The 21,895-nt window shown below is 41.3% G+C and overlaps 1 protein-coding gene across 5 annotated transcripts in view; it reads left to right on the top strand.

Annotated features, from left to right (window-relative positions):
- Positions 1-21,895, top strand: part of KLHL29 (kelch like family member 29) — a 416,272-nt gene that overhangs the window by 253,600 nt on the left and 140,777 nt on the right. For 3 of the 5 annotated variants that reach the window (XM_075086708.1, XM_075086709.1, XM_075086711.1), the window contains exons 4-6: positions 9,980-10,093; positions 16,363-16,504; positions 17,259-17,801. In XM_075086708.1, coding sequence (XP_074942809.1) covers positions 9,980-10,093; positions 16,363-16,504; positions 17,259-17,801 — 799 coding nt within the window. The remainder of the gene's footprint in view (positions 1-9,979; positions 10,094-16,362; positions 16,505-17,258; positions 17,802-21,895) is intronic. The other 2 variants (XM_075086712.1, XM_075086713.1) reach the window with 2 other exon arrangements.

Here is a 21,895-nt window from a genome sequence, read left to right as displayed (position 1 = left end):
GAATCTAAGTCCTGGGTTTTATTGCTAACTGTTGGGAATGGTTTAATGACAGCTCACCATCTCTCTTGTTTAGAGTGTCTGTCTCAAAATGATGTAGGCTCTTGATCTAGCCAACTTGACTGTATCTTTTTATTAAAGTTGCACTTCCTATGACGGTGGATTTAATTTAATGCAAACGAAATTGTGTCTAGGTGACATGATCTGACTGTGTTATGCAAACTCCCACATTATGACATTCCTCTCACACTAACTAAAAGCTTTGTTGCAACATATTAATATAGAAAGCGTTATTTGTTTTGTTAGTAATAAAGGCTGTATATTTGCTGTTTAGAACTAGTAATAAGGTTGACTTTTACACAACCTTGGGGAGAAAGTTACGTTATTTATTTATTTTTGAAGAGTTAAAAATTAAAAATGCATCTTGTGTATGTTCAGATGAGACAAGAGCGAAGGAGAGTACATACAAATTCCATCAAATACAATTAGCATAATCAGAGGCTGGCTGAGAGCCACAAATGATTGCACAAGGGAAAAAAAAAGTAGTTCCTGGGATCTTGGTACATTGCCTGAAGCTGAGCGGGAAACAAAGCAGTAGGAACTATTTTTACCCAAGGGCAATTTTTACTGATACTGCCCTTGCAAACAGCTCTTATTTTATTATTTTTATGGATTCTTTTTCTGCCCTAAATTTGTATACTGAATTATCCATGAGGATAAATGTCAGAGTGGATTAAGATTAAATTAGGAACTGGATACTCCAAAACAAAAAATCTCTCTCCTTCCTATGCACTCCCTTTTCTTTAGTTTAGTTTAGGTTTTTGGGGTTTGGTTGGGGTTGAGTTTTTTTTTGTTTTTTTGGTTTTTTTTTTTCCCTTTAGATGCACCAGGCAGCAGCTACATAGAGTGTATTTTCTTTTGAATCTTTTTACATTAAATTTTCTGCACAGATAATTTAACTTCCAGTATCCCATCTTCTTTGGTTTAGGTCATCATTCTCTTCACAGAGTTCCTGAATTTCTTTATTCTGCTTGTAATGTAGCTGGATGATGTTCTTTGTCATATTTTTTTTTCCCTCTTGCACTCTGGTTCTGCTGCAGTGCACACGGGGGCATAGTCAGAGAGTTTACAATGGCTCCTACCTTCCAGAGAGTGATGAGTAATTTAGACCACTTGTTATCCAGGGCTGCCAGACTCCAGCTTCTAACAGAACCGACGGAGAGAAATAGGCATGACACCTAAATTAGGTACCTGTATTACAGCGTTTAACTGCTGCCCCTAGATCTTACCCAGTTAGTTATAATAACCTATTGATGTTAGTAGGTAAAAGCCTAGCGTTTAAAAATTCCCCCCATGTTGTACACAGAGTCTTTGCTTATCTGCAAGGCAGTCTTTTTTCCCTGCCTGCTTCTTTCTTCCCAAACTGGTGCTTTTTTCTGTCACTTTGTGTCTCTTCTCGTATTTTCTCATCTTCCGCTCACCTCCTCTCCACTCCCTCTGATGCATGCAAATGCTCCAAAATACCTTTGTGCACTCATACTTTATTAGTCTCTCCCATATGCATACTTCTCTGGTTCATTTTTTTTCTGGGCTTGTTTTGTTTGGCATTCTTTTACATTTTAATACAAAATATGCTTAATGGTGTCTATTTAAAATTGCAGCTGTTGAAAAACTCCAAATGATCCCTCTGGGAAGCAGGAGGAGTGCAGGGAATGCGGACGAAGGCATCTCACAATGGCTTGTATTTAGCACATCTTCCTTTGCCCACTAAACCATGTTTACAGGATTGATTCGACCAGTTTCTGGCTCAGAGAAGCTTCCAACTGTTGCGTAGTCTTTAAGACTAAAGTAATTAAAAAACCAGTGCTTTCTCTCACCTTGTGCATTCAGAGATCTCTCCCAAAATAATGCAAGCCAGAATTTCCAACGGGCAGGAAACAGTCAGTTGAGCACTACCGAGAAGTTTTTGAGATGCAAGATTGCAAGCACGTACAGCTGGAAATAGGAGTTCCTTCCCATTGGGGAAACTTCTGTTTTCTGAATGTAGGAAAGATTTTGGGAGGTTTTTAAAGTGCTTTACCTACACCATTCTTTCCCTCTGGTACTCTTACAGTTGGGCTAATGCTACTAATGCCCCTGGGCTTACAGCTCGAGGTAAGATGCTGTGCTGGGCATGTGACAGCTTTTCCAGACATGGAAATGTCACAAGTTTAAAACCTCCCATTTTATGCCCTATACAGCTGTAAACAGCAGTTTTATTCCACTGAGAAAAGCAGATTTTTAGTTTGCCGGTGGAGTTAGCTCTCCCGGCTAGATCTGAAAGGGCTTGAACTCCCTGAAGCTGGGTACTGAAAAGCTGTAGACAGTCACATTTTATAGATATTTTACTTTTATTAGTGAAATAAAAAAAAAAAATACAAACTGAGACCTACCTAGCTCAACCTTTGGTAAATAATTTAAATGCACAAATTTCCTCATGAAAGAGAAGGAAATTAAAAGATCTCTCAAGTTTGCTAGTTCCAGAGGCAGATAAATCATTTTTTAAATAACAGCAACAACAATATCATACACTTTTCACCTTTTTAAGAATCACAAAGCTGCTTACGTGGTAACTGCTGTGTACAGATATACAGGGAAAGCTGTGTCTACTGCTGAAGTGTGTCTGGGTTTGGTGCTGAATGTGGCCGTGATGCCGTGAGGCAACCTGGGACTGGATGAGAGGGCTCCTGCATCTCCTCAGAGCGGCAGGGCAGTATTAGGCAGGCAGAAAAGTACTTACTGGAGTTGAAATTGGGCCAAGACAATGGGACTAACAATACATTCTTGGAAAATGTGCTCTTTGATCATAAATATCCATGAAGCAAGCCTGCCAACGGTATTGATTTTGGCAGTGGATTATCACTGACAGCCAGGATCTGCTGCCCTCCTGCTTTAAGCGGTGCCCTAATAGGTTTTTAGACAAACAGCCAGGGTAGTACATAGAGAATGAGTTGGACTGACCACATGAGAAATATAGTACAGGTGTTTAGTGCCAGGGCAGCGAATCCTGCATGTTTGGGACCTACGCAGACCAGTTACACGCACACTGTGTCACGGCCAACCTGCCAGCATTGGCAGCTCTGTGCAAGTTCCCATCCACATGCTGAGGCTGATCTTGCTCAGCCCCACTTCCATCATGAGCTTTGACTGAAACAAAGCATGAGCAAAGTCTGACTTTCATGATAGCTTTTCTCCCTTCAAACTCCACACCTGGGAGGCAGTTGCTGGCTTTAGCAAATTTAAGACCTGGGTCTCAATAGCAGACGCATTAGATAATGATGCTTACAAGCCGATGGTACTTTTATTCTTAAACGAAGTTGAGTATACCTGTAAGGAGGGTGTTGGTTAAAATAATGAGATAAAATTTGAGACAGCGCAAAATTATACCTGCACGTCATCCAAATGATCTTTGTCTTTGTGTGTGAAATGCGTTGAGATCGTCAACTGACAGTTCTAAGGCCTACTGTAATACAAATACTAACCAGATATTTAGGATAGATTAGAACATACTTTGGGATCCATTAGCATTTCTGTTAAATCTGACAAACGATTTCAAAAATCTATATGAATGCAAAGTGCCTGCTCATCATATTTTGTGACAGCTGGGTGAATACTTGACATCTTTGTGCTCTTAAAAGAACATATGCAAAGACTCAATTTAATTTGTAGGGTTGAGGGAATTTATTTGCCTAATTTTGAGCCCCCCTAGCACATGATGGATTTGAAAGTTCAGTTCTAACAGGAGTATAATTGGGTTCTCATTTCACTTAGGAGAGTGTGATAGAAAGAGTGAGGCGAGAGAATGAGACATGGAGAAAATAAAGTAAGAAACTGAAACTGAGAATACTCACAAAAAAAATTGCAATGAGACTGGAGAAAAAATGTAGCAAGGCAGAGCATGAGAAAAAGGCTGCACATACAAATAAGATACTCTTTAAGGGGACAGAAGAGAAAAAATAATGCATTCTTGCTCGTAATGCCAAATGTCTTTTAGCTGGAAAGAGCTGATGCTTTAAAATATACTCACCATGGTAGCTGAAAACAAAGATAAAATATTAAGTCTTTAAGTTGTGGGGAGGGAGAGGAATGTTTCTCTAAATACTTTTTCAAGCTCAGTCAATGAAGCAGCTCATCAAACATTCAGTCCCACAAGAATAGTTCTTTGCTATTAACATCTGTGGTGCAGATAGCAAACTGCAAAGACAGGACACACGGCCATGGCCATACGAAGCAGATCCCGTGGGTGAACCCCAGGCTTGCTGACCAGCAGGAGTTGATGTGACGTCTCCAGCGGTTTCATTTGGGACAGAGAGCAACCCACGCTCCAGAGGCAGCTATCGCGTGCCAAAATACTTAGCTTGGTCTGTTTCCTGCATGCACGAAAAGCCCTAGGGCGATCAGGTGATGGACACCCTGCGCAGGACGGGCATGCTGTCTGCTTACAGTTACGGGGCAACGGATGCCTAGAAATTGAGGTGGTACTGTGCCAAATGGTAGGGAAGGAGTCTTCCCGTATGACTCCTGAATGCTTCTGTAAGAGACACAGGATGGGTGGGACAGTTGATTTGGATCTGACCTGTGTGATTTGCCCTTTGCCCAGATTGTGGGCACGCTGCTTTTTTTTTTTGTTGTTCTCTTTTTTTTTTTTTTTTTTGGAAAGCTGGCAAAATGCCTCTGCTTTAGCCCCTGATGCGCACAGCGTGGTTGGTGGCTGTGTAGCTTTCCTCTGCCTTGCATTACTGAGGTCTGCTGCCGTGTGAGTCGCACGTCCACAAGTCCAGAGGCCTTCCTCATCCCACTGTAGCACGTGGGGCCAGGGTTCACAAGCAGGACTGTCTGCCAGTGTCCTAAACTGGCTTTATTAAAAGTCCTTAGGGAATATCTCTCCACATCCTTCAAGTTTATCTTTTAAAGGATGCTCTTAGTGGGAAAAAAGGGCAAGAACTGAGACTGGTTTTACTCTCTAACTCTCAGCATTTATGTTTTCCTGCTTACTTCCGAATGAGCTGGCTTCTGATGTCCCCAGCCCTTCTTTTGCCGGGCTTTGGACAGTCTCTTTGCAGCTGGTTACTAATGGGTCCAGCTGAACCAGGGTGAGCGCAAGACATTTGAAGGCACAGCTCTGTTCAGTGCTCCAGGACCTTGTTGGCTGCTCAATGTTTAGGTCAGTACACAGCAAATGGAAGTACTTTTCCTGTGATACTTGTATTTACTTTGATTTTTAGGTAAGAACTACATTTCCAGCTGTATCGCTGGCAACTTGCATTAATGCTCCCTTGTTGAACAGCAGCTTTTTCATCTTTGCGCTTTGCTAACATTGTAGAATTAAATGGGTTTTTCTGTCTTTTTGATTGTATCCTGATATTCTGTCACCTTTTGATCTCCATGTCGTGCACATAGGCTATAAACTCCTTCTGGCACAGACTGCTGTGCGCGTGTGTGTATGGGGGTGTATTTTTTCTTTAAACGGTGCCTACTATGGCAGAGCCCCAGATATTCTGGTACTGTGAAATAATAATAGTAGTAGTAATAGTAATATTTTATTATTGTTGTTGTTGTTGTTATTATTATTGTCATTATTATCTCCACATTACCCTTGTGATACCTAGGAAAAACAATTTTGTTTGAAGTTTATTGAGAGCTCTAGGAAGAGCCTACGGACACAGCAAATGGCCCCAAGTACTGATACATTTCTGACTTTATACAGCAACTCCTGCTTAATCCGATCACTGGTTAATTTAATCCTGTTTCATTTGATTGGATCCCCTGGAACCAAATCATTTGTATTGTGTTTTAGTCTGGTATTTCTGATCATTGTCTTTGTTAATTTGATCAGGATTGATTGAACCAGTCATTGACAATAAATCACATAATTAATCAAATGCAGCATTAGAAAAGCAGATCCTCAGCTAGTCTGTCAGCTTTTACCTCTTGTTTTTCTTCCTCAGTGCATGGAGTTTGGACTTCCTTTAGAAAGAAGCAGAGGTGAACATTTTAATAGCATCCACATTTCAGCAGTACAAGGGGAGAGGTGTGTATATATGTATATATACATATGTATATTTAATTGTAGAATACAACAGAACAGAGCAGGAGTAGTTCAGTTGGAAGGGACCTACAACGGTCATCCAGTCCAACTTCATATCTCCACTCAAAGTGCCTTAATCTCACCAACTCTGTGACCCTTTCTGAGGCAGGGGTGTTGGGTCGGTGTTGAGTGGAGGGTCTTGCTTAATGACTCAATGATTTTAAGGGAATCAGCGTGTCATCCATGTTTGGGTTTGGCACAGAATTGTCAATAAATGTAAAATACAAGTTGAGGGTCTGTGCATTGTTCTAATAAGGTCCGGATAGCCTTGCATATAGCCAGTGCTTCTCTGAAGCTACCGGTTACTCCAAAAACTGTGCTATGGGTGGGAAAGGGGATTTTGGATTTGCAATAAAGATTATTTTGATCTCTACCTGTTGTGTGGAAAGGAAGGTATCCCGTTTTTAATTTTTTTTTTTTTTAAAAAAAGTAGGTGTTCAGTCCTGTTTTGACCCTTCTCTCACTTTGATCAATACCTGTGACCAAAGTTGGCCATTTTGATCTGCACTGCTAGATCTTTATGGATTTGTGTTCTAATTGAAGCTTTATTACAGCAAACCAAGGCTCTGTTTGTCTTTCTGGAGGCAATGGTTGCACAAAGAACATCTGAAACTCACTTTGCCTGTTCTGAAAGCCACAGCAAGTTCAGCAGGGGACACGCTGCCTCTTAAGGGGTATTATCTGCAAAGACCCCAGGCTGGTCTCCCTGGCAGTTCATCCTGGGGGGTTATGAGGGCACTGTCTGCCCTGCACCCATCCTAGCAGAAATAGTAACTTCTGAAGGACCATGACCTGCAAGAGCGGAGGAGGAGAATTAGGAAGATCAGATCACAACATGCTGTTGTAGGTGAGGTATCCCTACCAAAGGTCATTTAATTTTAGCTTGTCCTTCCCTACATGGCTTACAGAACCAACCTGTGTTATTTAGGGCTCACAATAACCCCTCTCTCTCTCCTTGTCACCCTGAAGTTTTTTGAGTGGGAGATTATTTTTAGAGGTGGTTTACTTTGTGTTAGCTTCCCGGGAGCAAAGAGAGTAGGAGGGTTTATTTTTTCAGTAGCATAAATTATCTTTAAAAGACACGTAACAGGATTTTCAAAAGCACAAAGTCTGTGGCCAAACTCCCCACCCTTGCTGGGTTTCCTCTTCTTAATGAGTCCAATGGCCCAAAGCGGACACCTAGAAGAATTGCATCTTAAAAGGATAAAAAGTAAAGGAACGTAAAGCAATTTCTTGTTGAAGGAAGTGTAAGTAGAGCTTAATCTTAATGGTACCCATTTATCCTTGGATGATGAAGGACTATTTAGCATCACAATTTGCCGCAGAGTAATATTGAAGGTTCATCTGATTCACACCCCGAAAATGAGAGTGAGATGCCTGGAAAGAATGGGTGGCAATGTAACACAATCTTGGCAGAGCTACTAGTAACACTAGCCGCAGCTATACCATTGTCTGTTTTACTTTAAATTGTGTGGCTGTGGACAGAAAAGTATGTCTAATAGCCATTTGCTAGATTTATAGCTTGGTATGTGATGTGTTTGCCATAAATCTTTTAGAAGGATGATGGTTGAGGCAGCTGAAGCGTTCATGCTAGCCCACGAATCAGTTCTGCTGAAGGAAAACAGGAGAACTGGGCAGCTTCCTACTGGCAGCATGGAGATACAGAAACAAAATGAGCAGGAATGCTTTGATATAAAGCCTACAGAGCGGAAAAATTGGAGAAAACAAACATATATTAGCACTCTATTGTAAATCAAATTAAATGACTGCCCAACTGCCTGATTCTGTACTGAACTTCTTGTGTTATTAAAGCTATGAATCTGAATGGAAGCAGGGTTGCATCTTGAGACCTCATTCCCAAAAAGGATCTGCCAGTCACGTCTGGTCGGAACAGCTTGGTGAATGCTTAGCTTCTTTTAAGAACCAACTGGGAGATTGATGGGTTCGAGCTGTTTTTGCACAGGCTTGTTTGAGTCTTAAAATGCATTTTCATCTGTCTGCCTGGAAAAAAAAAAAAGATTTTAATATAAGCCATTGAGATAATTGATTTTGGATTAAAAGGGAATGCAGTATCTTATTTTAGTATTTTTTACTGTAAAATACGTTTGTGTTTCTCCTGCACAACCCAAATTTTTAACAAGACCAGAGCAATTACAGGAATAGCCAGATTTTAGATGTTATCGTGCGTGTAGGAAAGGGGATGGATTATTAAAGTGTGTTGCCTCTTTGAGAGATGCAGCTCTCTAATCCTGTTTTTCACATCTTAATTTTAGTGACTGCATAACTTACCTTCATAAGATGCTCTTAATTGAACATTTCAATACAATTTGAATACAGCCTAATATATCTGGGATTCCTCCTCCACTCCCTTAAAATATGATGTGAAATTTATTAGTCTTAATGTACATATCCCAGAGCTAATTGTTTTATCTTGTAAATCAGTTTCTCCTCATCTTTTATACAGCTTTTACTTTCAGATTTAAAGAAAAAATAAATTCTTGATCAGAAAGTCTTTGTTGTTTTGCAGTAGAAAAAAGGGGGGCGCCTTTATAAATGCAAAAGGATTTTTAGTTCTTTTTTAATTATTTACAAACGCTGAGTTAGAGGACAGTGGAGTTTAAATTATGCATTAAATTAGCATCTTACTGATGGAAGACTCTCAAAGAAAGTTGAAATTTTTAAATTGCTATGAGCCAAATGCAGCCACAATTTAATAGCTCAATTGATGTTGATGAACTTAAGGCAGTGATAAATCTGGACCTATAGGCTTATTTTTCTTTTTGCTGTGAGAGGTAAGCATGCTGTTTCTACAGTACTGACTGTCCTTTTGTTTGAGAGTTGACCGAGTATACTTTGATCCTTTTTTAGAAAAAGAATTCTCTGTTCTCCCTTAAAGAAAGCTTCCTGAGACCCGGATCAGATTATGGAAGCTAAAGTGAGCACACAAAAGTGCTTGTTAGAAAGTGAAATTTATGTGCAAACTAAATGTGCCCTTGATGATAGCCCTATTGATCAAGCTAAGTTAATAAATCAGTAATATCATGCAGCATTGTTCAACACTCACAGGCTTATCTTGGTTTTCTTTATTTTTCTCTTTTTTTTTAATGTGCCTGCTGTGTAGGCAGAGAACATGCACTTTCCTGCCACGGAGTGTGTACTACAATTGAAACACTGAATTCAGAGGGCTTGAATGTAAAATGTCGGCATCCAATACAACAAAAGGGAACTTTTATGGAAGTAACTTAATGCAGGGATTGGAGCCTAAAGTACACATCTTTTACCTCTTAAGCATTCCTCTCTTTATTTCTTATGCTTTAGGCCCTGATCCAGAATGAAATTCACGGCCCTGTTTGGATAATTAAAAGAAATCCATGGGAAATTTGGAATAAAAATGCCATATGGAGCAACTTCTGAACCTGTCAATGGCCAGCATTTGCATTTAGGATAAATGTTTAGTTTTCAAGCAATCTGCCATTAGGTCATTCTCAAGTAGCTTTGCCAGTACACAAGGGTTACATCCTTTGTACACCCTTGGGATTCTGGTCTGACAAGTGCTTATCCATTATTACCCATATTTCTTTTTGCCCTCTTACAAAAAGCACTTACGATGAACTGGATTTATCTGCGTCTACCATGGGATGCCTGCAGGATCTCTGAGAGCCCTCGTGCATCGCTTAGTGCATGTTCTCTGTAGTACGTGCTGCCGCGTTGTTCCTGATGTTGCGCGTTTTCCTCCGTTGTGAGATGATTTTGCTTTTGTAGCTTTGCTCTGATTTGGGGTTGATCTGCATGCCGACCGTGTTAGCAGAGGAGGTTCTGCTCAGGCTAAAGTGGGGCTTCTGTGCTCGAACCCAGTGTCGTGCGCTGATGTCCCTGGTGTCCTGGAGCAGCAAGTGTCGCAGCCGGGACCTCGGTTCGATACCTCAGCTCCGTTCCCTGATGTTCTCGCTGAGAAACGAAGGCAGCTGGGTGAGTACCTGAGCCTCTGCTGGTGAAATTTGCCAAGACAGAATACAAAGTGCCATTTATGACGTGATTCTTATCATTCCATGATTCCACATTCATTCCCACCTAATGCTGAGCACCCAACTGGAGCACTGGTGTGGGGGCAGTGGTTGTCCTGGTCAGTGCAGCCACCAGAAAGAAATAGATATCACCTACGGTCAATTCACAACCTTTTTTTATCCCATCTTTCTACCCGCTTTTCCATAACCTCATTCCTCCTCTTGCCTCTCCAAACCTACAGCCAGGGTGGACAGGGAGCCTTAGAAAGGATTAATGAAACAGTAGCATTTGACCCATTCCTGGTATGGAGTTATGTTCCATTTCATTGTCAGAGCTTGGGAATTTGGATGACTGTCTTATTTAGGAGGGTAACCCAGGCACAAATGTGAATGAGATGGCAAAGAGGCTCAGCCCAGGAAAGATGGGGTTGATGTTGGTGGGGGGAAGAAGCTGGACATGCTTATGCATCTGCCTTCATAGCAGCTCACAGACTGGGTGGTGAGAAGCTCCGCTATGCACAGAGCCGGGATCAGGGCTGGGTGAAGGCAGTTGTGCTGTGCCTGTCTGGGACGTGGGCCCCACTGCACTCACGGGTTTCGCCAAGCCTGTGTCATTAACCTTAAGGTGGGGGGTGTCTTTAAATCCTCTGAAAAACGGGAATGGATGCCGACTGTACGCTGCTGCTACACCATGTGTCTCGCCTGGAGGCTATACCTCAGTGCTCCAGAGCTCACACTCGCTGGTGGCTGGCCGCTGGATGGTGTTTAAGATGCCAGTATTGAATTATTCTCTCCACTTGAGAGGGAACTAAGACTTCTTTGTCTTTTATGCAGGGCAGCAACATTTTTCCTATGAGTTAACTGCATTATTCTCTTTCTCACTGCTCCAGCATTAGCTTTGGAAAGAGAAAAACAACGCTGTGTCATCGCAGAATTGCCTGGTGATGGGAACTGTAAGGTAGACGAGTTCTTCTCTCCACCCATGAGCAAGTTCTTGAATGAGGTTTTACTGCAGGACAGATCATTCTATTCCTCTTGCACACTGGTCTGTCCACATCTCTTAGGTTTTTAATACATTACAGTACATCCCTCTCTTAAAACAACAGTTTCTTTTCTGTAGCCCAGCCCAACAGCCGGTGTTAGGGAGATATGGCTGTCATCATGGCATCTTTAAAAGCTCTGCATCCATCCGTAAGAGCTTCTTTGGCCATGGACTAGACTCAGAAATATGCTTGGGATGCTGTCCAACATGGTATAGGAATTTACCCCAGATGGAGATCTATCAGATTTTACATGCATGCCTTATGCACACAAAGAATACCTGTTTCATGCAATATTTAGCAGCGTGAACTACAAGTTAGACCATAAACTCTTTGGTGCAGAGACCACTGAGCTTTTTAGAGCACCAGACACGTTCAGGCTTAAAACCCAACCAGGGCTACCAGTCATTACTTGTTAGAGCAAGGCATAGCTAACAGCTTTAAAAGGAATTCCCTCATTAAATTGAAGTTGCTTTTACCCATGACAGGCCATAAAACCTGAATCTGTGGGAGGGAATGTTTGCCTCTATGCATGTGTGTGTGTTAGCCCTTTTATTTTCAATGGGGAGAGAAAATAGAGCGGGTTGCATATTGGATACATTATCTTAGTATTAAGCTGCCATTCCCAATCTCTTTTGGATAATTGGAACAGAGGATCGCTACTTCTCATCCATCACTTTAAATGAAGACCATAGTAAAATAATTTTGGTTGCTGGGAACCACAAATAGAGTCCCTCTATCCAGATTAGCTCTTTTTTGCTCATGAAACTGTTTGAATAGGCCGTAGCGCTCTGAGCTGTAACAGGATATATGTCAGCAGTTTTACAAGCCTTTGGGGAAATTGCTCAAATGTGTTCATAAGGACCTCCCAGGAAGTGTTTGGTGGTGTTGAGCCTGGGGAAAATTGTACTGGAATTTTTGTTGTTTGATTTTGGTTGTTGTTGGGTTGGGTTTTTTAAATTCATCCAACATACTCTCTAATGCTGGTAGCAGTCCAGTAGGTTTTATGTTTCCATCAATGTAAAAAAGCTCTTACTAAAAATTTAGGTCTTATTTCATCAAAGATTTGTAAAACTTTGGACTTAAAGTCAGACTTAGTTGTAGCTATGCCTCCTGAACACCTAATAGTAACCATGTAAACTGATGCAGTATAGACTGAATCGCTAATTCCCAATCTTTGGCACCAGCTGATTGCTGTGAACTCACGAACTTTCTTGTGGATATTCTGCAAAGCCCCATGAATCTGACGGGTTTTAATGTTTTAATTTAATAAGGTTCAGTGGACCAGCTGTACACCAATTACTGTTGCCTATGGGCCATGGTTTATGACTGTTTGAGCTACAACAAATCGACAACCTGGCAACTTGTCTGTGTTAGTCTCATGTAATTCTGAAATTGTTCCATCTTGCTCCGTTCTGCCTGTACATCTATATTGCAGTTAATTTTCTTAAAACTGGGAGATTGCTCACTGCTGGAGTTCAAAGTGGCAGGCATGAGGTGAAATGCAAGCTTCAGCTGAAAATTGTGTTTCTTCTTAATAGTTATTTCAAACAAAAGAGGAAAAAAATCCTCAGCTTCGATTTGGGGTACTCTGTGACAAAGAGCCCAGATTGAACATTTTGGGGGTGCTACAAAGATGCTGATGATTGCTTCAGTAATCTTTGTAGTCTGCCATGAATTTCAGGCAATTAAATAGCCAATGCTGCTGTTGACTAGCCAGGCTTCAACAGACCTTTCAGAAACCTTCTTGTCTTTTCATGTAAATAGACATTTGGCAGTATTTTAAGATGTATACCCAGTAGATTTTGTAATGCATTTCCTTTTTTCATGTGTTTCGTGTTTAATTCAAACAAGCATCTGACATGAAAGCTAAAGATAAAAGTGTAACATAGGACAATTAGTTTCTGTGAAGTCTGCAGATCACTAATGGAACACATCTCTTCCCCCTGCACAACTAGCATAATACAGGCCATTTTTTGGTCATTTGTGTTGTACATTAAAAGCATCAAATAGAGTGCTGTCATGTGCCTGAGCGCATGGACAGAGAGTTCCTCTGTTTGATAACGCTGGAAATAATTTTGCTTTCCGGGTAGGCAAATCAGTAATTGCTGCAATCAGATCAGAGGCATGTAACACTTGTAATGTAATCCTTTATATATTAAGAAAAATAATGCAGAAATTAGATCAGAGACCAGAAGTGTGTATATATATATATATTTTTTAAAAAGTTCAGGAAGCTGTTTTTCTGTTTCCACCACCATTATTGTCTAAACTGTGTTTCATGAATGTGTGTTTTGATTTCATACCAGCTAATCTCTAGCTCTTTCTGATCAAATAAATACAAGCTCAGGAGTACAGTTTGAAAGCAATATGCTGGACCTGTGCATTTAAATCCACTGAGCCTCTAAGAAGCAGGGTTTGTGAGCATATTTAGTGAAAAAAAAATTTGGAAAAAACTAGCATTTTGTATAAGTGGAGGAGAGGCATTTATTGACAGCAAACCTGCAAACCTCCTTCCTCTGTATTAGTGCTCAAAGTATGGAATTTAGATCTAGATCTGGGTGCAAATGTCCACCAGTTTCAAATGTGTCTGATCTGGTGCTCTAGTTTTTTGGAAAGCAAGCTTTCAGTTGCAAAATAGGCAACCGGATTTTTGTAGGATTTAGGAGAGCTGTGTCACACACTCCCTTTCTTACCCGTTCTGTACAGAACATATGGGTTCTTTTAAAATTATAGCATGTGTGTGGTTCTGTATTATTTAAGGTACAGGAATATTTTTTCTTCTTTTAGATCGACACTGTTTTAAAGCAGCTTCGGGATGTAACACAGTTGCACGAGATGCTGCGCATGTTGACAATGCCACACAATAATGAGAAGTATGTATTTCAAACCCACTTATAAGACACAGTTCATACAACAAAGAAATGCAACACACAGATGCCACATGTGGAACGTGCAGGGCATGATTTGAGTCTTGAATCGTCCTGTCCATCTTTGATGATTTGTAAAAATGTCCAGTACTCTATATTGCATTTACTGTTTTCTAAAGCTTTGCTTTGGGATAAATAATAGTGTTTCTGGGAGTAGTATCTTAGCTGTTTTATAGGCAGAGAATGCTGGTGGTCCTTTTTTTTTTTTTCTCCTTTCTTCTTCTACTACAGAATGTTTTGGCGACAATGAAACAGTTTAGCTAGATCCAAAGGGATGCTGCTAACATGAACTGGTAAACCACCAACAGTGTTATATCCTCCTGTGTCAAAGACCCTGTACAATGTAGAAGCTGAAGGTATTCAGATAAGCCTTTACTCAGGACAATTTATAAATAGAAAGCATTTCAAAACTTAGATTTATTTCTTCCCCTCCTGTGTTTTCTTTGCCATGAATACAACAGAAGGAATCTTAAAGCTCTTACTTGTCTGCATGTCCTCTCTTTTTGCCTTGCCTGACTCATTTTCATATGAACTGCAAACGTTGTAGAAGGTTTGAAAAGTTAAGAAAATGAAAATGGTGGGGGCAGAAGGAAATATTAATCTAAAACCTGGACATCACTGTCCTTGTTGCCAGTAGAATTTAAAAAAAAAAAAAAAAAGCCTGGAGAAGTTAACATTTAAAAAAAAAAAAAGCTGCTGCATCTTGAAAAAAAGAAAAATTAATTTGGGCATAAGCTGAAAATTCTCACTTCCGGATTCCCTACAAAAGAAGACATTAAGCATCATGTTTCTTTGTGACAATCTGCATTTAACAAAGTATAGCATTTCTAGTTGGGAAAATATTTCCATTGTGGCTTCTGGAAGCAAAGAAAGCAGCACAGCAAAAATCCTCCATCAAGGTCTGCACCCAGGACTCCTGACCCCCAGAGCCCACGGAGGATAAAGCTCAGGTGGAAAAGGGAGTGGGTGACAGATGTCAGAGGCATTTTGATGAAGGAGGGAGCCTTGGAGCAGTGCAGAAGAGCTAGCGGAGATGTCAGTAGGGCAGAAGGGAAGGCAGGAGGAAGCCACTGAATGTAGGCATGTCCAGTGGGTTTAAAGAGCTCAGGAATGACTGATGGGCTTGGGAAAGGTGTGCGTGTATTTGCAGAGGGCATAAATGGGTTTGCTAATGATTTCTTTTCATGGGGTGATTGAAGTACTGGTGATGGGAAAAAAGCTGCTGTTGTTGACAGCGATTTTTTCATTGGTACTATGTGACCCAGGGCATTTATGGAGCTGCTGTACCCACGTCTTGGAGCTAAATTACTTCCCAGATGTAAGGCAAACAAGCGATTGCTCAGAGTGGTCTCCTGTTCTTTATGGCTTCAGTCCTCAATACTCATTCAGCAATAGGCAGCTGGTTCCGTTTTCTTGGTTTAGAGGTTCTGACACCAGTAAAAACAAAACAAAACAAAAAAACACCTTTTAATCTTCCAGCAATGAAATACGCTGCAGAGTTAAATAAATGAGACCTGCTGGAGCACCCTTGTTTTCTACAGGCCTTTGCTCGGCAAAGACATGATTGTTTGGGAGGATCCCCTAAAACTGCAGGGGGGGCTGGCTTAGCATTTAAATCCACATGACAGTTCCTTTATCTCTTTGAGATATCCCTTTGATGATTATTCAGCCCCAATACTTCCCCTACTTCACAGTTATTTTAACATCTCTGAAGAACTGCCAACATACCCACTTTAGCAGCCAATGAGTGTTATGATGCTTTTTTTTATTGGCTTTCAATTTGAAGGGTTGACAGACAGTAAATACTAAGACTTCTTTTTACTGTTCTACAGTAATTTGTCCTACAGTTGTAAATAAGTCTCTCTTGTTCTGCCTTCTGCTAAACAAAACCCAACATTTTTGGAAGAGATTGAGCAAACAGAAGATTGTCCCATTTTATGTAAGCTGTGATATTACCATATGTGGGGTTTGGTGTTTGTTATTTTCAAGGCAAAAGAAGCAACTTTTTTTTGAGAACGCTCGTTTGATGTAGATTTTTTTTAAAGGTTGATGTATTAAATTTCCAGAAGTATTATTTTAAATATATTGTATATTCCGTATGGACATGTCATGCAAGCCTGGAGGAGAATGATATCTAAAGATTTTAGGATATCCTCTTGGACTGTAACAAACAAACAAACAAGCAAGCTACTAGCTATGAGGAACAGTAATTATTCCCAATAGTCTGAACATTTTTATTCTGTATTTTTTTCTTTCTCTGGTAGACACCTTGCATTTCCAAGACTGAAAATCAGCCTCAAGGACTTGCAACAAGCATCAGGTGGGGACAGACACCTATCAATCAGTCCACACCCTGGGACACTGATGAGCCTCCATCTAAACAGATGAGGGAGAATGAAAACCCAGGTATGTTTCTAATCTTATTTGTAATTCTACAAGGGAAAATCATTCACAGCAAATTCAATGCACTATCTCCATTTACTTCTGTAAATTAGACTTCATTGTGAGCCCTTTCTTTATTCTTTAGCAGGGTTTTTCTCTCATTGTAAAGACCCCTCAAGTTTCTTCTGTGCTGGGGCTAATATAAATGTATTAAGATGCCTGCAAGTTTATTAGAGTGGGTTTTTTTTCTCCTTCTCTGCCTTCACTAGAGGAAAAGGCACTCTGTAATACCTTAAGACCTCTTTTGTGTCCAGAACTACCTGAAATGATTTCCAGCTTCCAGACACATATCATACATTGTGCTACTATGCCAGACGCCTAATTACAATCTCTTTGTAGTGGCTGGAGCACCATTATTATACACACAGAGTGTTTGTCAGGGAGCCGTGAAAGCACGGTGGGGAAAGAGGTTAATTTTCTTGGAAGCGTGTGCTTAAGCTGCATAAAGTGCAAAATACATAAAACTGCAAACATGCCGCATGTCACCTGATGAGTATTTTAACAATTGCACTCACATCACTGGAGCAATTTTATGCACTTACTGGTTGGGAAGGGTTCCAGACCCTGAACCGCTTTAGATACAGCGAAGGAGAAGGGCACGTCAGTGCAATTCGGTAGCAGATGCGGGTGCAGGAGGGAAAGGCTGAGGGGGTTATTTTTGTTCTGGTCTCCCCTGTGCCAAGCCCGCCGCCATTGCCGGCCTTCCTTCGTGCCACAGGTGCAGCGCCCTGGGTCACCACAGTGGCGGCCGGCAGCCAGCCCGCCCTGATCACGCACTCCTACGGGATGACGCAGCCGCCCGCCTTCAGCCCGGCCGCCAACGTCCAGGCCCCCGTCATTGGCGTGACGCCCTCCCTCCCTCCGCACGTCACCCCCCAGCTCCCGCTGATGCCTGCCCACTACCAGCTCCAGCCGCAGCCCTCCCAGCCCCTCAGCAACATGGTGGTCAACCTCCAGAGCCAGCCCTTGTACACCAACAGCCAGCCCCTCAGCATGTCCTCCATGAGCGGCGTGGGTCCGGTGGCCCACCCGGGACCCGGGGCGGTGGGCAACGGCCACCTGGCCTGCCCCATGCTGCCGCCGCCACCGCCGGCACTGCCCTCGGCCGCCCTGCCCAGCAGCGCGCCCACCGCCAACGGGCAGGCGGCTGCCCCGCTGCCCCCCAGCACGGCGGGGGGCCCAGACAACACCAACGGGGTGCAGATGCTGCGGACAATCGGCGTGGGGAAGTACGAGTTCACGGATCCCTGGCACCCCAAAGGTAAGGCGGGCCGGCTCGGCCCCGCGGGGCGCGCGGGCGGGTGGCGGGGCTGAGGATGGCGGTGGACCCCCATGCCTCCGCGCCGCTCTCTTCAGGCCCGCCGACCCAGCTCCGGCATCTGTCTCCACGCTTTCCTTTGATGCATAGCTTTGTTGAGTTAATGACGACAAAAAGCAGTGTGGTAGAAAGATGGAGGACCAGCCATGGGCATATTTTGTAGCGAAGAACAGCTTTCGGGCCTGTCAGATAAGCTGGGTCTCCCTGCGGTAAAGCGACTGTCATCCTGTGACTCTCCCTTTGAAACGCTCACCCATGCTTCCATCTGACCACTTTCCTTCTGGCCTCAGTTGTGCATCAGTCACAACGCTAACCTTCTTCAACCATCGTCTTCTCCCCCCTCTAGTAGGAGCCCAAGCCAAATGCAAGTAACAAGCCAAAACGTTCAGTGTTAAGAGGAAGACTCTTCATTATCAGCTTCATTGGGCTCAAATGCTGCAAAACACCCTGAATAGTCATGAGCTTCCTGAGAGGTTGACCTTTTCTGATAAGTAGTTTCTAAATGAGCCACACCACTGGGTCACGTTGAAGTGTTATTTCCAAGTGTCTTGCCTTAGACACTTCAAAAATACCTACACTTTGTGTACTTAGTTTCTAATTTCATGAGCAGAGTTTTCCCTGCCTCCCTTAAAAATCATGACTGTACCACATGTGCAGGTAAAGCAAAATGTAGCTTACAATAATATAAATGCAGACCTATCAGCAAAATCAATTAAATTGATTAAAAAAAAAAGCACACCTCAAAGGCTTCATTAAGTCTGTGATATTTTATGTATACATTTGTATTCAGACACAATCCATGTGTAAATTATTTACTTGCCACAAGCTATTAAGTTCTATTGTGTAGCTCTGTATTAAAGACAAGGAATCTCTATTAAAAATGATTAGTCCGATAACTCTTCGTACTCATTACATAAATTGTACTGTGGTATGTGCTCATCCTTACCAAACGTCTCTTGAAAAGGAGTTAAGGTGCAAGCTCAGCGGTACTTTTCTAAAGCGGAACACTTGGACTGCTTTTAAATTTTCAACTCCAAGCCCCAAATACGATGAAAACACTTGCTGCATAGTGAGCCTCTGAATTTTTTCTTTAAGATCTACTTGGGCTTTAAGTGATACCAGCCCAGTCAGATAGCAAAAAATTCACCAACAGTTTCTTTATAAGGCTTTTGTTAATTCTTTCGCTTTTAAAAAAAAAATCAAAATCCACAAAAGCAATTTGTCAGGTTAGGTTTATAAATTGCAAACCTTTGATTTTTGTAGAAGGAGAAAGGGGAGAGATTTATGCCCTAATCCTGGTAGACTGAGCTGTAGAGGTTCTGCTGGATGTCTCTCCTGTCTGTGGAAGCTATTTGTCTTCTAAAAGGCATCATCTCCACTTTTCATAGCCACCTATCCCAATTTGCTGGACTGGATACTCGGATACATGATCAAATTAACACAATTTAAAGGATTACTTGGTGTCATTGGAGACATGTGAGAATATACAATACAAGGAAAAACACATAAGCTTAAACCACTTTCACTGCAGTAATTTGATCACATATCTGAGCCCGAGTGACACTAACCTAGTGAGACAAATGAGCATGTCAGTGACTGCACACTTGAGGTTAGGAATACTCTTAAATGCCTTGCATACTTAGGGCCAGTAGCACCAGCTGTTATTTACTCTTCCTCCATCAATTAACCTTCAGCATATCTCTGGCTAGCAGATGAAGTAAACTTCAAATCAGCCTAAATAAAAAGATTGTAAAATATTTAATCAGTCTTTTAATATTTGATTCGCAAAGTCTTAATCAGCATTCTTGCTTCAACTGCTGTAAACCCTAGCCTGGTCTAATTGTCCAAGCACCGCTGAGCACAGTCAGCTGAGGAGGTTGTTATTAGGAGGAGGTTATCATTAAGGTGAGGAGGAGAGTTCCTCCCTAGAGTATGCCAGGCATAGCTCTGGTCCGGGATTCGGAAACCTTTGTACCTAAGGAGAATATTAAAACAAGCAGTATTTCTAATCCATGACAACTGCTGACACATTAGCCATACTGTACCTTATAAACTGTAAGCTAGACAACTGTTTTCCCAGGGATTAATCAGCTTCTCTATGACCATCAGCTCTTGAGTTATTCCTGTGATTAAAAACAAAGAAACATAAGATAAGGAAGCATGCATATACGAATGTCTCATAAGCAGGACCTATTTTATAGAGGAAAAGTAATCTCTCCCTCCATTTCCTGTCTTAAAGGCCCTTACTTCTAAAGCTATAATTCTTCTTGTCAAACCTAAAGTCAGAAAAGATATATGTTGGGTTTGTTTGTTTTAAATGAGAGAAAGAATCAGGAAGGAGAAGACAACTGGGTGTCTAACCAGACCTTAAAGCGTCGCTAGGATAAAATTCTTAATATAAACTGTATGGATTTCAGTGTGGCTCAATTTTCAAATTATTTTTTCTTTTAATTTCTGCCCTCAGGGTTTTCAGTCTCTAGAGCCTGACTGATTTCACAGTCTTACATGATAGGCACCTTTCTCTCTGGGAAGGAATGGAAACCATGAGGCAGTACTGAGCTGTTCAAATACACAAGTTCAAACTAGTTCTTTACAAGTTTCATTTAAATCTTCTCTCTCTTTCTTGGGGAACCTTGGCCAGTATTATAATAAGAGCCACTGCTAATGGCCTTAAGATCTATCTCATTATCCTGAGATACTCTGTATTATTATTTCACTTGACAATCCAGTCTTGTTCAGGTTTGAATAATTACCCAGCCATCCCTTAAGTGAAAGAGCAGTTCTTGCTGGTTAATATGATAGGGTTTCGTATATTTTTAGACTTTATTAGGGAGCTGACTGGAAACGTCATGTTTTATTTCCCATCATTATCTTTCATTTGGCTGTGTACTTGTTGGGACTACATTACACTGTATTCATGCAGAACTAGGTTTCTTAAGTCGCTGTTTCTAAACAGAAGTAAAAAAATATATTGCCAAAAGATAAAGGCACTGCTAGTATGTCATCTCATTTGCAATAGGTCAAGAGATCTCGCTTACATAACTGAAAGAGTCGAGTCATTTCGGTGGCTCTGCAAAAAATACATTTTGATATCAAGAATTGTGATACAAAACAGATATGTCATTCTCTTTACAGTGTCACAGCAAATTCCCACCTAATTCCATTGAAATGACTTTTAAGAAAATAATTTTTACACAGATTAGGGAATCTTATTGGTCTTAGTGTGTTATATTCTGTGAAGGGATTTTTTCTTGCCTCTGTAATATGTTAAATACGAATGTTAAGTTTAGCTACATGATCCATTTACTTAGTGAATTTATAAAGGAGCCACATTATGAGAGACATGAATAGTGTTTCAAAGTAATGATTGCTTTTAGCATTGTGGGAAGAACTGTAGAGCTGCCTTATGAAATGCATGGAATCTTTCACCAAATACAATCAACAGCAGTTCCGAGAGGTGTCTGGTTCGGCCTGTAATTGCCCTTTGGATAGGATTTATGCCAAATACTCCTAGCTGACTTCAAAAGCCGTGTCACCTTAACACAGACCTGTAACCTAATATTTTAGAACAGAATCAACCCTTGTTTTCTTTCCATGTCCTAAGTCTTGCTCTGTAATCTAAAGATTAAGTACCAGGGTAATTAATAAAGCTGAATATTTAGAACCATGGAGTTGTTCACTGTGAACATATTCAGTGAAGATCCACTGAAGTTCACATAGCCAAATTTTTATGTGGCTTCTTCAGGAAATACAGAGTTGCAAATAATATTCAAACATAATTTCAGTATTTTCAGGCTACATGATGCGCCAGCACAAGTTGTCGCTTGCACAACATGCCTGCAGGGAAGAGAGAGGGACGGAAATCATCCCTTCAGTTTCTGACACAAAGTACCGGTATACCGTGCCATGGCACAGTGGCAGAGAACAGCATCCTTGTGCCTGCCAATCCAGTTGAGTCCAAACACAGAGAAATTAATCAGTCTGATGAAGGACTAGAAGAGATTACTTTCCTTGCAGAAATAACTGAGTGACTGAGG

The sequence above is a fragment of the Phalacrocorax aristotelis genome, chromosome 3 (genome assembly GCF_949628215.1).
Source record: "Phalacrocorax aristotelis chromosome 3, bGulAri2.1, whole genome shotgun sequence".
NCBI classification, from domain to species: Eukaryota; Metazoa; Chordata; class Aves; order Suliformes; family Phalacrocoracidae; genus Phalacrocorax; species Phalacrocorax aristotelis.
This window is presented reverse-complemented; position numbering and strand designations above follow the sequence as displayed.